The sequence below is a fragment of the Ctenopharyngodon idella genome, chromosome 13, assembly GCF_019924925.1.
Source record: "Ctenopharyngodon idella isolate HZGC_01 chromosome 13, HZGC01, whole genome shotgun sequence".
NCBI classification, from domain to species: domain Eukaryota; kingdom Metazoa; phylum Chordata; class Actinopteri; order Cypriniformes; family Xenocyprididae; genus Ctenopharyngodon; species Ctenopharyngodon idella.
The window spans coordinates 5,482,737-5,495,793 of record NC_067232.1 but is presented as its reverse complement, the minus strand read 5'-3'; the positions used below and the strand labels follow the sequence as shown (position 1 = coordinate 5,495,793).

General features: G+C 36.5%; 2 protein-coding genes across 3 annotated transcripts in view; both read left to right on the top strand.

The window, feature by feature from the left end:
- Positions 1–13,057, top strand: part of rsrp1 (arginine/serine-rich protein 1) — a 209,980-nt gene that overhangs the window by 123,802 nt on the left and 73,121 nt on the right. The gene's annotated exons all lie outside the window — the stretch shown is intronic.
- On the top strand, positions 5,275–12,013 carry desi2 (desumoylating isopeptidase 2). Of its 2 annotated transcripts, none has more exons than XM_051917935.1 (5): positions 5,275–5,387; positions 8,977–9,049; positions 10,580–10,673; positions 10,787–10,928; positions 11,022–12,013. In XM_051917935.1, exons 1-5 carry the CDS (start codon positions 5,289–5,291, stop codon positions 11,262–11,264), a joined length of 651 nt encoding a protein of 216 aa, XP_051773895.1. In that variant the 5' UTR covers positions 5,275–5,288; the 3' UTR covers positions 11,265–12,013. The 2 variants fall into 2 exon arrangements, with proteins under 2 accessions (XP_051773895.1, XP_051773896.1); XM_051917936.1 differs by having other exon boundaries at positions 5,295–5,858.

Here is a 13,057-nt window from a genome sequence, read left to right as displayed (position 1 = left end):
AATGCATTATGTACTCAACTGTGTATTGTACCAATTTTATAAGGTTATTTTGTCATTTAACATCGGAGACTAATAGCCACCACCCCTTCACATAAGGAAAGCTGAAATAGTTGAGTGCATGAAGTGTCCACACTTTTTTTTAGTTAATTAAGTGCATCATCCAGGTATTTAAAGTGCACCTTTTCTTTTTGAAATGTTCACACTGTTTATACTACAGAAAGGGATAGAATATTGCATAAGTACACAAATTGGGACGCACCTATTGTCATGTCCCACCCTTTGTGATTCTCCTCAACAGATCACTCGTGGAACATGCTGGTAAAGATGGAGAACAGCGTGTTATTCTTCTGTAAAGTCGGCATGAATAGACTGTTGTGGCTCCCTACTTGGTATGACCCTAGATGTTCTGTGGTGCTCTACCTAAACCAGAAGGAGCAGATTACTATGCTGAAAATGTTGGACGGAGGTCTGCATGTGGAGAATTACCCCTTGCAGATGGAGATCAGGAGTGCCATGCAAGGGGGGTCCATGACTGTCCCTTGCTTCACACACAACATGAACAGACCTATATTAAATTGACAAGAGAGAGGGCATTGAGTTGTGGGCCCAGGTGAGTTGGACCTAGCTTATGCATCGCAAGAGAAAAGTGTTCTTTCACAAAATCACATCTTTGTCTTTTATACATGCATTTTGTGTATTCTGGTTTGCAATATATTAATAAAAACTGAAATTTTACAGTTGCAAAGAAGCATCAGTGGTTTTAACTAGCTGTATTTTGATGACCTACACATTAGGTATCTGTACTGTAGGCCAAGCACAGAAGTTACCAAGTGTACATTTAAAGTCACCATGAAATCAAAATGGACAATTCTTGTTTTTTTAATGGAATATTGCAGTATTATAAATGATTTATTATAAATGATGAATTCATGTGCCCTCACAATCTTTAATCAAAATAACTTCCCTCCTCCCTCCTGCAGTGACTTCTCTTCTCTTCTCTTCTCTTCTCTTCTCTTCTCTTCTCTTCTCTTCTCTTCTCTTCTCTGATGATATTGACTGGCGCGAGGGTGGGACGACCTGTCACTCACAAGAGATCACAGCAAATAGCAAACCACAACGACCCAACAATCCAATCAATTCACGATGGACAAAATGAAGTCCTACGGGGGTTTTTTTTCACTCGGATATACGTCACAATAGGGAAGAAAAGACTATCACAACTTCCGTTTCATGCTGACATTAAAAATAAAGGTTCGCAGCAATGCAATATAAGAACTTTTTTGGGTTCCCCAAGAACCTTTCAGTGAAAAGTTCTTATAAGAACCACTTTTTTCTTAGTGTAAAGCACATTTTAGTAATCTAAAGAACCTTTTGTGTAATGGAATGGTTTAATGAATGTTAAAGGATCTTCATGGAACCATAGATGCCAACAAAGTACCTTTTAAGATAAGAAAGTGAGACACTTCTTGTGTATTTCCAGATAGTCTACCATGAATGTAGAAACAAGCTACACAGGAACAATGACCATGTATTGCAGATCACAGAAATGACCCATTTTGAGAGTGCATGTGCACCATCTGGTTACTACAAACATGGTTTGGTCTGGTCTTTACTGATCTGTGTTTAAAATAGTATTTAGGGAGTGAGTTGTTTATGATGCTCATATAAGCCAAGAATTAAAAAAAAAAAAAAATGTTTTACTTGGTATTACACTGTCATATTTATTGAAAGTATACGTTTTCTTTTTTCAGACCTTCAGCATTTATGAGGATGCAGACTACAAAGACATAACTAACAACTCTGATCTGTTTTAAATGGCATATCATTGAAAGATTCTTGTACAGACAAACTCAACCGTATTAGTTAAGGCATCCAGTTCATCCAGCTATCATAACCACCATCCTGTTATATAATTAAAAACAGTTGGAAATCAAGTGGTATAGTCTCTGTGGAGCTGATACCAAACAAGATTGGTAATTCATGCAATATGCTTAAAAAGTCAGGTAAGTTGTTTGGGTACTGGGGGGTTGGTGATGAAACTCCTTTTTCTTATTTGTGAAAAATCTGATAAGAAAACTACTGTGGATACTATAGCACTAAATAAGGCATAGATTGTCTATAGATTTCCCATTTTATGGGCTGCCCACCAAACAGACACATCCGTGTTATGAAGTAAGTGTTGTCTAATTGTGTGGCAACATAATTTAGAAACATATCATATGACCATCTAGTAGCTCGAACCCTTTTAACTGAGTCATTGTTTTGTGCCTTGTAGACCTATATTTTTGACAAACATACAATTCCAGGGTAATATTCACTAAAAACTCAGCACTTAATAATAGAATATGTAATCCATCAAAGGATCTTGTGAGAATCTGTCCTAGGCCTGTGTATTTTTTAGATACTAATGCTGTAATTTAATCAGCATAACTGAGATAAGTATGAGAAGCACAGTGCTGTTTTTTTTTTCATAGAGTCATAACATATTTTTGGAAAACAGAAAGCAAACAAAGCCACTATGTTATGAGGACCAGTGCTATGACAGCATGTTTTTTTTTATAAAAACAAGCTGGTAGATCAGTTTTTCTCCCAGTGAAATACATGTGAGGCAACTGATGATAGTCATGAGTTCTTTTAATGTCTCACAGCTTGTGTTCTATGACTGGAAGAGCTTTGGCTGTGTGTTGAGAATCCGCTACAAAGATGCCTTTCACCCAGACATCGATTTGTGAGTATGACACAAGCAAAGTGACACTCTTTAAGTGCAAAAATTAAATGAATCCTTCCGAAAGTAGCAATATGAGCCACACATACAATGTTTTACTGGGGAAGAAGATTGTTATACAGTGGATGTGTGCAAGTGTTTCGATATTTGTCTTTTCTTTAGGTATAATGGAGACAACTTTGTGCGCAGTGTTGATGCCAACTTCATTGTGTGGGAGAATTTTAATCGAAAAGACTTACTTTAATGCAACCATGTGTCCGGTAATATGCATCAGATGTGTGTGTGTGTGTGTTCGGCTGTGTGTTGTTGTATACACAAAACATTCCTTTGGCTCTGTAGGTAGCCTGCCTTCATGAGGCCCAAACATGGAAATCTATGCTTGATGAGAAGCGCCATGAAGAGGCCAGGAGACCTCATGTGGGTGCAGGTTTATCTCAGTTTAGTTTTCATAACCTGGTTTTATCTCAGGGGATATGAGCGGTCATACGGTTTATTAGCAATGAAAGAAAAGGGAATGTGTTTCATGTCTTTCAGAAATACAGGAGCTGTTTTTTTTTTCACGACTCTGAAAAACTGGGTAACCTTGAACAACCCTATGAAATTATGATAGGAGTTCCAAGAATTATCTTACCTTTTCTCAGGAACACAGTGCTATTTACAGTATGTCTTTATTGTAAACATTGTGGACCCAAATTATGGGTGGATGTCACTTTCTTTTCAAATAACTCTAAGATATTAAATACTAAAAAGATTTGCTGTGTTAGTAGAAAATATGCAATTAAAGTGCTCGTTTTCAGTGGACATCATAAGAACTGATAAGTTGAAAATGTAAAGTGTAATTTACTGCATGTGCATATGCACACAAATACATTCTAATGTTAATAAATTTGGAGTATTCTCAATGAGCATCTGCATGCCTGAGGTTAGTAATTTGCATAAAACACATCCAGACTATTTCCATAAGGGTCTTCCACAACCTTTCCTTTACTTACATATATGATGAAATATGTATTTAAATAAAATATCTGCCTATGTATAAAATGTTGTCTTAACACATTTATAAGGCCACCCAGAGTACACTGTAAAAAATAACTGTTGGTTTACCTTAAAAAAGTAAGTTACCTGGTTGCATTAAAATGTAGAAATTTTGAGTTCATTGAAATTAAAAATTTGAGTTAATACAGTGAAGGTGATTGGTTTAATGAGCAGAAACTCAAAATATTATGTTATCTGAACTACATAAATTATCTAAGTTGATTTGATAAAAGAAAAAATGTTACGAAAACAAATCATGAAAATAATTTTTTACAGAGTATGTGATTTTTGCATTCATGTGATTTCAGTTGTCCCTTAGTTAGAATACATTTTAGTATGAAAATTATTGATGAATCATGATTTGTCAGTGAAAACAGTATACGTAAATTCTCTTGCATATAGGCACAGTTAGTGATTGAGACTAGATCTTACTGAAGCTGATTTTGGGATTAGATACTAATAATTTTAAAATTTTTAAAAACGTTTAATATTTGTAGTTGATGATCTTGACCACATGATGGCAGAAACTTGATGCTCTGTGGTGAGAAATACCTTATTTTTTTCCAGTCTGTATTTGAAGTTCAGACCTATATGGAATCTAATGTAGCCTAAGCTATTTGTTTCTCCTGTTAATCCTGAAAATAACAGACATTTAATAATAATTAATGATATATATATATATATATATATATATATATATATATATATAATTAAAACTATCTGTTTTCTTCACACCTGCACTTGCGTGGACGTGACCAGCACTTGCGTGGTTTTGATCCAGGCCTTCATTTTACTCATCATACTGTGCTTTTTCAGCTATTTTTTGGTGTAGATTTATTTCACTGGGACAATTTATGTAATAATGGATATATGAATGATTTACACAGCTTATGTTTTATAAATATAGCCCATTGCCAGTTATTTCAAATCACATATATAGTTTAGATAGGCTCCTGTCACTATCCATTCAACACAAGCAGAACGAATTATCTGTTTAAATTATAGAAATTACCAAAGCGTTCATTATTGTTGATTAAGTGGGGCCCATTGTCAAGTTATTTTTTAAATCACACAACCAACAAATGTTTGTCTGTGTTCTCTTTTTTCCCCCAAATGAAATGTATATTGTCACAAATGAGCTCTGTTATTTGTGTTACAATTGTTATTCTATAAGTTGCTTTCTGTATGGATTCGAAACAGGCAGTGTCTAATTATAACCGTTTAATTTGCATAATGTAGGTTATTATAAACTTTTATAATCACTCAAGGGTTAATTGTCATTCCTTCCCCAAACACAAAGCACATACAGGTCTGCTCATAGTTACATGCTTCTTGTAAAATATTTACATACTTCTTTTTTCTCTGTTCCACTAGAAAACTTAATTGATTATCTTGTTAAAAAGTTGATATAGGCCTATCTTTGGTTTTAGTATTGTAAGGGTTCGTATCGATGCGATACATTAAAGTAATGATAAATTGTCAATGTGTGGAGGGTGTTTTGTTCCATAAAAGCATCAGAGTGGCAGTAATGCACTGCTGTGAGGTTGGGCATCATCAGGCACGCGCATTCAGTTCACCCGCACTATCTCAAGACAAGACATACAAAACGGGGGAGGCTTCTCATATCGTGGGTGCTAAACGTCTTCCTTTTATCTGAAGTACATCTGCTTTCATTTCCGTTCGCTGTAAATATCACTTCGTCGTCTGAATGGCTGAATCTTCACGGATATTTTTATCTTTTGTGTGCCGTTTATTTTTGCCTCCGCTGGTCATGAAGCTAAATGGCAGTTAGCCTAGCAGCGTCGCTACTCCCTGTAGCTGGACTAAATAGAAGTGGCCTAAAAATTCAATCAATGAAAACCCCTTTCAGGACCAGCTCTTAGATGTCTTTTAACTGTTATAAACCAGCAAAAGTCATAAGGACGCAGCAGCGGTGCTTACAAGGGGAACAAATAAATCCGGGTGCTGAGAAATAGAGTGAAAAGAAAAACGGAGGACAGCAGCAGCAGCAGCAGCTGGTCGGCAGCTAAAGTGAAAGAAAAACACCTAGATCCCTGTGATGGCAAACGAGCCGGTTATTCTGAACGTTTATGATATGGTAGGTGCTTTTAAAACAAATACAGATAACTCGCTCCCGTGACAGAGATGTGTAGTATTGCCATTAATTCAACACATCCAATAGCGGTGTCCTAAAACAGTGAGCTGCTAATTAGGCAGCATTTCGGACACGTTTGAATGCGTACATAGTCAGCTTACTAGGTTTTGAGACACAGCCATGTCAGCATGCATTTTAAAATCGATAAAGCACCATTAGTAAATGTAAAAGAAAATAGATAATGTTTTATAGCCTCAGGAAATGTGTGTACAATTTCATTGGCAGCTTATCAGAGAGGATCCAGCCTCTATTTCTTTTAACAATATTTAAGTCTAACCATATCTCTGCAGTAAAAGGTCATCAAGTTTATTAGTTGTAATTGTATGTATTGAGATGTGACAGTCTAGCTAAAAGCTGCGACCCAGTTAATTCAACTGTCACTTGAATCCACCTGTGTGATCTGAGACAGCTGTTGAGAAATCATGGTAAACACAGTATGCTCTCTCCTTTCTAAAACGCCTCAATTAATCAGTATCACGCGAATAAGAGAGCTTTTGGACTCTATATCAGCCTATATTCCGCACTACAGCAAAACTGCGAGTGACATTTCTTTTATAGTCCAATAAACGACTAATCAATATCAAGTAACTTGAGTTTCAGAACGTTTAAAAAGAACTTAGAAGCGTCAAGCTTTGCGTTTCCGGACTGGAGTATCGCATAAAAGTGGAGAGGAGCGACAGAGTTCCCATCCTCGCTTAAAGCGTTCTGTAATCACTCGAGTACAACTCCACTTCAAGTTTTCTATTCCATGCTCCAGCTCATGAGGAGTTTCAGAGAGAGCGGAAATGGTGTAACAGTCGGTTCCAGAAGTAAAACATCCCATTCATTTTCACCATGTGGGAATTGATTTTTAACAATAAATTATAAACCGGTAAAGACAGACCTACTGTGAGCTACGAGGTAGTTAATGATTATATTTTTTTGAAATAATCATATTCAACAGTGGAATTAATGGTGGAAAATTGGTCGGTCTGTCTATCTTATGTAATATAATGTATCATAGTGTGTGTTTGTGTGTGTATGTGTATATATATACATATATATATATATATATAATGCGCAATTAAAATAGTCGCTTTGTGTTGTGAAAGGCCTATTTTTCATTGATTTTACCCCAAATGTACGAATGCAATGAGGGCTGAAAGGAGACTATAAAAAATCGACTGGAAATATTGACGTAGTGTCATTGATCACTAAGTAACGTGAATAGTCTCCATTTAAAGATTTACTCTGTCTCATGTGTCTCATTGACCCCTTAAAACAGGGTCATGGAAATGTATACTTTCCTTAGGACTCTTCACTCATGTTGGGCTATTTTGAGTTTATGTTCTCACATAAAGATGAAGACTAGAAATGTGAGCCTTCCAAGGTTTTTTTTTTTTTTTTTAAGTTGTCAAGTAATCGTAATTTGGATGGGAATCACTTTACAAGCTGTATTAAGCCTATAAACCATGAAGGAGATTTATAGCTCATTTAGCTAGAGATGGGAAATTTGTCCATGCAGACTAGTTGCCTCTGATTTCTAATGTGTAGTTTGTAATTTTGAGGCTAATTCATTATAAATGTTAAGTAGCATAAACCCATGATATCCATGGATCCGTGTTGCCTCAAACATTGGTGTCATGAGCCCAGGTTCTAGTATGACTATGAGGTTTTTTATTGAAATAAAAAGTCCCCTAACAGCTGTTCCCATAGAAACTTATAAGTGTGAGCTTTCCCACATAGTTCAAGTCGGAGCTTGTAGATTTTATTTTCTAATCGCAGCTCTATTGGCATGAGAGTAGTCTCGCTGAAAATCACACTTAGAAGCCAGTCTCTCTGATCACAGAGAGACTAATCCCCAGTTTTGTGATGAAGGATATGTATAATAAGCTTTGAAGTAATTGAGGCCAAGGGGATAAGTGTCTTATTTCACAACCCTGAATGAGGAGTTTGAGAACTGTTACTGTTATCTAGTTACTTAATTTCTCTCATCACTTTACACTTGTTTTTGACAAACTTTTCTTATTTTAAATTGTTTCAACAAAACATAATTTTACATGCCAAAATCCTTAGTTTATATTTTGGAGCAATATGCATCTTGGCTACTTTTAGATATATGCATGAATGTATTACTAATATACACTTAATACTGTAAAGCGTTGGTCATCTACAAACCAGCAGGTTCACTCACATCTTATTTTCTGGTGACACAATCAATTGGGGGCAGCTGTCAGGTACTTCCTCAAACAACAGAGATAGGTTCATGAGATAGGTTTGGGTGTGAATACAAAGGTTTGTCAAGCCAAGTCACTTGTACATACCCATATGTTACTCTGCTATGCATGTTTGTCATTTTGAATGCAGCAATCATCTTGGAATCAGCATCAGGGTTGCCAGATTTTCACAACAAAACCTGCCCAATTGCTACTCTACTAGGTCAAATTCGCATTCCAAAGGCTAAATATCATGTTATTTGGGGTTGCTTCAACCTGCGGACATGAAAAACAACACGCGGCAACAGTGACTTGGCAACACTGATCAGCATACTTTAATGGTTGCACGGCAATTCATAATGTATTAGTAAGAGTAATTGTACAGAAATTGTACACCCACTGAAAATTTCAAAAAGATCAACAGAATTCCACAGAATTTTAGTGCTCATTCACTGAGTTCTACACATCCCCCACCCCTTGTGTTTATTGAATATTTTGAATATATTTTGATAATGTTTATAGCTAGCTCTTGAATATACACTTCAAATATTTGAGCTACCCACAGCGTTTCAAAAAGATCAACAGATTTCCACAGAATTTAAACACTCATTCAGTTCTACACATCCCCCAACCCATAAACAACATCCCTGTGTTTATTCAATATTTTGGTTTAATAATGCTTTAAGTTGCCCTTAAGAGTATGGTAGTACTTTAAGAATGGTTTATTATGGAAAGAATCTTTTGAGTATATAAAGACACATTATTAACATCCTTTTCAGATTTAACCACTAAATCATTTCAGTTGTCCTTGAAACATTTTTACCGTTTGACATTATGTCACTCAGACTTGTTATGTTTCCTTATAGTACTGGATCAATGAGTTCACTACCTCTCTGGGAATCGGAGTCTTTCACTCAGGAATTGAGATCTATGGCAGAGGTAAGGCTCGCGTTATGACTCAGAAACAAATGAGTCAGGCTACTCAGAAATCCAGTGTTTAACTTGCATGACTTCTGCGAAGAAAGAAGGGGGTGTTTTAAACATGACTAAACCTCACATCATAGATGATCTGTTGATGCAACAGGAGAAGACCTTGACATTTTGTGTGGTTTCTGCCTCCAAAGGCTTCCAGTTTAATCAGAAGAAAAGTTGTTTTGTTTGGCAGTTCTAGGGAGTTTGCATTGGCATCCTTGAATGTTGTGTGTGTGATCAAATTGACTAATAAGAGCCTTCCAGGATATGCTTCGAAGTAAGGACACAAACTAAGGTGTTTTTATATTTGCTATTCGCCTTTAACCCCAAAAAGACTGACAGATAAATATCTGACCTATAGCATATTAACATAGCAAGCATCTACATTTCAATGTGTATGTAAAACTGTTACTATTGAAAACTAAAACTATTAAAATACATTTTCATTAATTGAAATAAAATAAAATATTAGATTGTAAAATCTTAAACTGAATGAAATTTAAAAATGTTTCCTTGGCAACTCATTGAAAATAAAATAAGAATACAAAAATTTCTAAAACTGAAATAAAAATAAAAGAAAACTCTCTCTCTCTCTCTCTCTATATATATATAACAAAAACATAACAAAATTGCTCAAACTTAAACTAAAATTAAAATCACAGAAAATATAAAAATAAAAGTTTTGCAAGTTACTGAGTAGTACAGCCAAACTTATTTACCTATTTATTTAGTTTTTTAACAAAACGAAAGAAAAAAAAAAGAATAAACCATTTAGGCCAAAGTAGGGGTGGGCCAAAATCTTATTTGACATGATTTTATTTATTTTTTCTCTTTGTTATTAAAAATAAGTACAAGGAAAAATACATTGTAAGAAAGATAAACAGTGCTTAAAAATGTTCAGGAACAGCTGGTCTATTTTATAGCAGCATTCAGGAAAGAAATTTAATAATCAAATATAAAAATAAAAAACTGCATAGTCTTCACTGTGTGAATTAAATACCCACTGATTCTTCTTATTACCCACTGATTCTTATTAAAGCTACAAAATTTCTTCAGTCAAGAGTCCAGTGATTTTTTTTCTTTTCTTTGCTGTTTGATTAACATTAATGACACAGACAGCAACAGGTTTATTAGGCTGCTGTCACTTTAAGACCAAATGTACGGATCTAATGCAATCTCAAACGTATTACATTCACTTAAGATATAACGACTGTTTATGTGAACCTTGTGTATTTTTGTCATAATAAGAAAAAGAACTCATGCGCTGTGACAGCCGGCTTCCTGTTTGCACGCTTCGGGTGTGTCTGAAAACCGTATATCAGAACAGTGTGTGTGAAAGATTAAACTGGCAAGGCTTTAAAATGCATGCAAATTATAAAATATGCACTGTAGTACAATACTAACAATCTCTCTGTAAAGACACGTCGTGGAGACATTTTAATCATTCTCCATAGTCATATCGCACACACCTAACTCATACTTTCTCTTGTTTTGTAGAGTTTGCCTATGGAGGACATCCTTATCCTTTTTCAGGTATATTTGAGATAACACCTGGTGACGCCACAGAGCTCGGAGAGACATTCAAATTCAAGTGAGTCAGAATATTTATCACCATAACGATCAGACTGAAAGATATGTCTGTAAAAACGTATTTCCTCTTTCGGCCTCTCTCACACCCTCTTCAATTTCTACTTGCTTTCTCAGAGAGGCCATTGTTTTAGGGAGCACAGACTTCACAGAAGAGGATGTGGAGAGAATTGTGGAGGAAATGGGGAAGGAATATAAGGGGAACGCCTACCACCTCATGCACAAGAACTGCAATCACTTTTCCTCAGCACTATCGGAGGTAAGCCGAAGGAAGTGAATACATTAATCTAGTGGGTCCATGTTGCCATAAAGAGCCAAAAATCTCACCATATCCTCCTCATGTCTGCTCCAGATCCTCTGTGGTCGAGAAATCCCACGCTGGGTGAATCGACTGGCCTACTTCAGCTCTTGTGTGCCCTTCCTTCAGAGCTGCCTGCCAAAGGAGTGGTTGACACCGGCAGCACTGCAGACCAGTGTTAGTCAGGAGCTTCAGGGTGAGCTGGAGGAGGCAGAGGATGCTGCGGCCTCTGCCTCAACGCCTTCCTGCGCCGTGGCACCCGCTCCCAGACCTACCCGACACCAACCACGCCGATGAACCCCGCTGCCTTGACTGACAGGCCACCTCTGGTTAGAGCTGGATCACAGCTTCTGCTGCCAGTAGACCCCTCGCCCCTTCTCCTGAGAGACTAGCAATTCACCAGCGGACTAGATGAAACCCACCTTCTGTGTTCACTGATTTATTTCAGTATGCTCAAGTGACCATTACGGGCCTGGAAACTATCAATCTTGTTTACTGTAAAACTTTTCATGGGTTCGTCAGTGATTTGAATTCATTTTTTTTGGCCTTTTATGTTTTGTTTTAAAAACTCAGGACTTGAATACAATGGCTCTGTTCAATCACGTTTTTTTTTGTTTTCTATTTTTTTTTTATGCTTTTCTTACGCTGGAGATGCTCGCTAGCCTTTTCCCCCTTATTCCAAAAGAAAGCGCCTAGTCAGAGACCTTTTTTATGGAGAACATTTGTTTACAGATTTCTTGTGTTCCAATCCATGTATGATTGTGTTGTTGTGTGCGGATTACAAAAGCCAAATCTCCACACTTTTGTAATGACACACATCCCACACTATGGTGACTGTGCCTGAAGATTTTTACCGTTACGTGCTCAGAGAGCTCTGCACTCTTTATCTACCTGTTCGGTCTGATTTTAGTGGCAGACTTCTTATCCTACGAGACCTTCCTCAGATGTTTTACACCTTTTTAGTTTTTAGAGTCTTCTATGTACTTGAGACAACATTTGTATTCCATTTTATGAATATTAAAGAAAGTATACAAGTTCTGGAACAAGAGTTCATTCTGACAACTCAATGGTAACATACATGAGTGTTGTTAAAGGCACAATATGCAAGATTTTTGGATTAAAATATCCAAAACACAACTATGCAGTGTTTTATTAGACAGGTGAGCAACTGTTTGGATACATTCACTGACAGAAAACTAATCATTGTTATATTGCTCAACACACTAAGTCATTTTTTAAATCTCGTTTTCTTGATTTACCGTGAGTACCATGTTTTACCATGCCTAATATCGATGTAGTTTACTGCAGTGTGCAACAAGTGTCTTATAGTAGCCGCAGAGCGAACGCACAGAGTAGCATTATAACAACTTTCAATACACAAATGTATCTAATGTGATAAAACAACACTGCGTTACCCCACATATGCTTGACTGGAAGAAGCGAAAGCGGTCGTCTGCGGCATAAAAAAAGCTTCACTGCTCTCGAGCCGTTTGTCGCGCTTGTCTCTCATTAGCAATCGCTCCATCGGCCTCATTCCGCTCCGATGATTTTCAGCCACACCCTGCTTCATACAGTAATGTTAATAAATCTTAAATACATTAGCTTATCCATGAATATGATTTCTGAGTCCCGTCGGATTCTTTTCCACCAGCAGAAGATGTGAAGACAACACCCCATGATTCCGCAAAATCAAGGCGTCATCAAGCTACGCCTTTGTTCTGAATAAGTGACCTCTAGTGGTGAAAAATTACATATTGTGCCTTTAAAGGGATAATTAACCTTGAAATTTAAATTCTGTCATTATTCATTATATACTAATACTTCTGTCATTATATACTAACTCTCATGTCGTTTTAGGTCCATATGATTCTCTCTTTTCAAACAAAAAATAGATGTCATCAGAGTGTCTGATCTTCTCCATAGAATGAAAGTGAAAGGTTACTAGTCTACAAAACTGACAAGCACCATGAAAGTGGTCCATACAACTCATGCACTATATTCTAAGTCATCTGGAGCTATATGATAGCTTTTGTGAGGAACGGATTGAAATTTAAGTCATTATTCACTAACAAAATCTAGCTTGACAGCCG